Source organism: Urocampus carinirostris, chromosome 1 (genome assembly GCF_059441175.1).
Source record: "Urocampus carinirostris isolate Australia breed hairy pipefish chromosome 1, RoL_Ucar_1.0, whole genome shotgun sequence".
In the NCBI taxonomy this organism is placed as follows: Eukaryota; Metazoa; Chordata; class Actinopteri; order Syngnathiformes; family Syngnathidae; genus Urocampus; species Urocampus carinirostris.
Window position 1 is genome coordinate 75,093,708 of NC_142349.1, and position 5,318 is coordinate 75,099,025.

Genomic DNA, 5,318 nt, shown 5'->3' on the forward strand with positions numbered 1-5,318 from the left:
TAATGACATGATCACAGTTTAATGTAAGAAGAAAGACATTTCATCTGAGGAATAAAGTTGCAGTCAAATCAGGACAAATACAAACCGCAAAACGAGGGCTGATGGGAAAAGATCAATTCTATCCTGTGTCCTCTTAACCACTTGGACACTATTACACAAAAGTGACATTAAAAATAAAATCGCTTCAATGATCAAATGAATGTATGACATTTTGATAGTTTTAAATGCATGAATTTGGTAAATCACAATGAATCGCAACGAGGTTGGTCTACGGAACAATCTTCAAGGAATACCCGGAGAAAAAAACTCACATTTCAATAAGCTTACATGTGTGCAAGATATTGAAATCCACATAGAGGTCATGCTTTGATTACAGGTATAAAAATATATATCGTAGAATTATACAATCACAATCAGATTTTTTTTTTAAACTGGTATGGGGGGTATTGCACGAAACCAAGATAAGAAATGAGGCCAGGATATATGACTTTGGAGCAACTTAGCCTCAGGTCAATTGCACGAAAGCAGGTTAAAATGACCCTGCTCAGTTACCATGGGGATTCCTTCTCAACGGCAGGCGTTTCCCACACGCTACTTGGAAAATAGAATACGATTCTATTTTACGAGTTTCGATGAACCGGTATGCAAACGTGCCGGACGTTGTCCCTTCCTTATTAATAATGCTCGTGTCACCTTTTCTCTTGTCATTTCTTTTAAAAGATCGTAGTAGTTGATGCGCGACGGCCGCAAAAGATCACGGGCGACGCTCTTCTTATCTGTGATTCCGAGATGGATCCCGGCTGTCTATTTAGGGATTCCGTCGATGCGCATTTAGCCCGACTATCTACAGCTGGCTTGAGCTTTTCATCCTGACATGCCAAAGGTGCAACCCATTCAACCATAGTAGATCAAGCTGAGCTTATTCAATTAGCCTGGTTTTCTATATTCCAATTGGGTGCAAAACTACCCTGTAAAGGTGCCATCTCAATAAATCGACTCAAACCGTTGTATGTACATGAGTCCGCAAGAGGCCTTCAAACTGACCCAGGAGACATGCTGAGGGCATACAGCAATGACTGTTATTTATCAATTCATTTTATATAATCAATCAAAAAGGGATAGAAGTTGCAACACATGCGCATTTGGAAAAAGAAACATTTTTAAAACCGCAACAACAATACAAATAGTTTCCGTTAAGTTGACGTCAACGGTACAAAAATAGTTCATTCGTTGGTAGTTGTGTTTTTTGATCGTAAATTGAAACTGTCAGCTCGTGTCACGTAGGGAAACGCCCGCTATTCTCACCGGCACACTCGTGATCCCCAGCTTTGACCTGACAAGAAAATCTTTGACCGCAAACTGAACAAGAAACCAGTTTCTCATCAGTGTGGGTTTTGGTGTGTCTTTTTAAGCTTCCCTTAAGGCTGAATTTCTTCCCGCAAACCGAACAAATAAAATGTTTTTCACCAGTGTGGGTTCTTGTGTGGCATTTTAGATGAGCCTTGCGGCTGAATGTTTGGCCACAAATTGAGCAGGCAAAAGGTTTTTCACCCGTGTGGGTTCTTGTGTGAATTTTTAAGTAGCCCTTTTGGATGAATTTTTGACCGCAAACTGTGCAAGCAAAATGTTTTTCACCAGTGTGGGCTCTTGTGTGGTCTTTTAAGCTTGATTTCAGGCTGAATTTTCTACCACAGACTGAGCAGGCAAAAGGTTTTTCACCCGTGTGGCTTCTTATGTGCATTTTTAAGTGTGATTTATGGTTGAATTTTCGACCACAAACTAAGCAAGCAAAAGGTTTTTCACCTGTGTGGGTTCTTGCGTGTACTTTAAAGTGTGAATTCCAGGTGAATTTTTTACCACAAACAGAGCAGGTAAAAGGTTTTTCACACGTGTGGCTTCTTATGTGCATTTTTAAGTCTGGTTTATGGGTGAATTTTTGACCACAAACTAAGCAAGTAAAAGGTTTCTCACCTGTGTGGGTTTTTGCGTGTACTTTAAAGTGTGAATTCCAGGTGAATTTTTGACCACAAACGGAGCAGGTAAAAGGTTTCTCACCTGTGTGGGTTCTTGAGTGCACTTTTAAGTTTCCTTTCAGCCTGAATTTCTGACCACAAACTGAGCAGGAAAAGGGTTTCTCACCAGTGTGGACCGTAATATGGCGTTTCAAATCACACTTGTATCGAAATGATTTTCCACACCGCAAACATTTGTGATTTGTGTCGTCGACTTCTGGCCGTCGGTCGCCGTCATTGTGTACGGAGTCCAACACGTCATCGTCATCTGTTGTCCCGGGGCTTTTGCTCGGAGACACCATCTCCTTGCTCTCTTCATGTTGCTCTTCAGAGGTTAAACAGGTCCCAGTCACAGAAAACTCTCTTAAATCCACCTCCTGTTTAACATCAATAGGCTCCAAATCCTCCTCTCCTTCCTTTTTAAAATGATAAATCTTCAAAAGCTCCTCATTTTTAATGTCAACCGTCTCTACAAACTCATCTTCCTCCTTTTTGACGCCGGGCAACTTTGTCTCCTGTTGCCGAGGAAGACGTTTCTCCTCACTGACGTCTGCAGAACACAAGACCACATAGTGTGGAAAATCTTTACACACAAAAAATTGCTTCTTTTTTTTAGCAAAAAAACATTGCTACAGAAAAGCTCTTGTAAATATTTACCAACATTTACTAAAATATTTACCAAAAACAAAAGTTTTGACAGGACTATAGAATGATTTTTTTAATGGTATTATTAAAGTCAAATCCATTCTTCTTGGCAGGATTGACAGGCTGCTTTGCATATTTCCATCTTCAAAAATCTCTTATTGCCTAGGATTATGTCATGGGAGGATTACAATTTTTTGAAATAGTTGATTTCAGATCGATTGGCTTGAAAAATTCTAATTTCAATATCATTCCCTTCCATAATTCTTCTGAGCATTTAACTGCTATATTGAGAAAAATGTCTTCCTTTTTTTCAAGCATCATTTCTCTCTTCATAAAAGGGATTATAGAACAAGCAGGATGTAGCATTTCAACGCAAGTCCCTGTTTTTTGAACATTATTATGAAGCTCTTCCAAGTGATTTCATCTTTACTCCAACAAAGAGTTAACATTGACCACCTGTAGGTTTTTGCCGTACACAGTAGGTTTAGGATGCATTTTAAGACGAGTACGACGTACAAGAAAATCTGTAGGGAAAAACGACAATTTGTCAATGATGGCTACCGTCCGTATACACCGACGATCACCAAACGGCAAATCGATCCAGTCAAATCAGTTTGCCGCGGTAGCCTCTATCTCGGTATTGTTTTTTTCCTTGCAAACGAAGCGAGCGGTTGGATGCTACTGTGCGTCTGCCGCCTGGGGATTTCCCGTCATGCATCATTCCGTGGTAGTTGTGTAGTGAAAGGAAGTCCGTCTCTTTCTAGAGAAGCGGCTTTTTCGACTCAACTCATGAAAGAGAGCCGACTCTTAAACGGCTCGCTCGCTTTGATGCATTCTATTACGAATGATGATGTTGTATAGAAAAGGGAAAGAAAAAAGGAAGTATAAAAGGAGAAAATAAAAAAAGATAGGTTTGTGGTTATCCCTTTAATCAGTATATTACCAACAATAACTTAATGCAGTAAATGAATTCATAATTTGAATAAGAAAATTCTACTTCATTCTATTTGCATGTATTTTTTCCTTCTACAGTGAAGGTCCATGCGACTTCATTTTTGGACTTTTTTTTTATAATAAAGCTCATTCATGTGGAACAACTCAGTATCTCTCAACAAAATCTTACTCAACAATATATGTGATATAACGAAACACACGTACAATATTACATGTTAAACTACATAAATAAACATGTTCGGAAAAGAAAAAAAAAGATTTTTTTTGTATTTTGTAAGGGAAAATACGAAAGTTTGTAAGGGCATGGAGTCCTGGAGGTTGACAGGTATGCAATGGCCTCAAACTAGTTTATACTTGGAATATACAAGCCCCAAACATATCAAACGAAGCCAAAATAAACCTTAATTGTCAATGTTTTTCTCATTCTACATTCACAACAACCCCAAACACTTAGACACACACGATTGATAAAATACAATAAAAACAAAAGAAATGTGACAGAAATGAAATATGATTCTGGCAAGGAAAGGGACGTAAATGTTGTTCTAATCTCGCTATATAGCTCAATTTTGATGATTAGTAGTTAATGATAACCTTATCTTCTTTGTTCCTTTATCTTATTTGTTTTCTTTTATCCTCACTGTTAAATGTGAACTGGAGTGCCACGCCCAATTTTGCTGTCACAATAGGTTCAACCCATTTTGTAACAATGACAAGAAAGGTAGATTCTATTCTAACTAGTCATAGAGCGATATAGCTCGAAGTTAATATAGCAAGCAAATGGCTACGTTTTCATCTAAAACAATAAAAGCTACCTACTTGCCTGCCCACTGTAAAATAGCTAACTGGCGTACGAGACAAACTACATTTTTGGTAAGCTAGTTTACTATATAAAGCTATATACCTCAATTATGCTAGATAGTAGCTAGTAGTAGAGGGCTATAACTAGAAGTGGACCAGCCGCACCAATAATAGAGAAAAGTAACAAGATATAGAGTAAATTGACTTTGGGAGCAGAAAAATGAGATGACAACTTAAGTGACCAACCTTCTTCTATCATCACGATGTGTAGCTGCTTGCTATTGCTAACTTGAGTTAGCCGTCGATGTTCTCCCTCGGTCTCTTCTTCCATCTCCTCTTTGAATCGTCCTTTATCTCCGGAGTACATTTTGGTCGCATTTCAAATGAAATGATTTAACGGAATGAAATGGAGCTTTTCCACAAGGCTGGAGCGGAACGCCAAGTAGTCCAAAACAACCTCCGAGTGACCCGGAAGAACAAAGAAAGTGGGCGGGGCTTGTCGCGGTCAATGTTAACTCTTGGAATCGGAAAGGACTGAAAACCGTAAGCGACTCTTAGGCGAGTCCGCCATCTTGTAGCCTAAGCAGCTGTTCAGTTCGAGAATGATTCGGCCTGGCTTTGAGCAAATGTGTTGCAGTCCTTTCTAAATTTCATACCGAAAAGAAACCTCCTATGAAAATCAGTCTCATGCCATAAAAAAGTTTGAAAGAAATATGCCAAACTAATACAACACAGCCTAAAAAATGAAACCGCTTGAGTGAACCGGAAGTTGTTTGACTGGAGCTCCGTCAACTTTCTTTGTTTTTTTTGGCTAAGTGGTGTTCCGTCCGACCGTGTGGAAAAGCCACGTTAAACTCTAAAATAGTGAATGGTGTACTTTAAAATTGGCTAAAATGTGCAAGAGTG

At 39.0% G+C, this 5,318-nt stretch overlaps 1 protein-coding gene across 1 annotated transcript; it reads right to left on the reverse strand.

Annotated features, from left to right (window-relative positions):
- LOC148376913 (uncharacterized) lies at positions 1–4,925 on the reverse strand. Its single transcript, XM_088351765.1, has 2 exons — positions 4,659–4,925; positions 1–2,562 (listed from the first exon to the last, which is right to left on the reverse strand). The coding sequence occupies exons 1-2, from the start codon at positions 4,777–4,779 to the stop codon at positions 1,277–1,279; spliced, it is 1,407 nt and encodes a 468-aa protein (XP_088207891.1). The 5' UTR covers positions 4,780–4,925; the 3' UTR covers positions 1–1,276.
- Between the last annotated feature and the right edge of the window lie 393 nt (positions 4,926–5,318).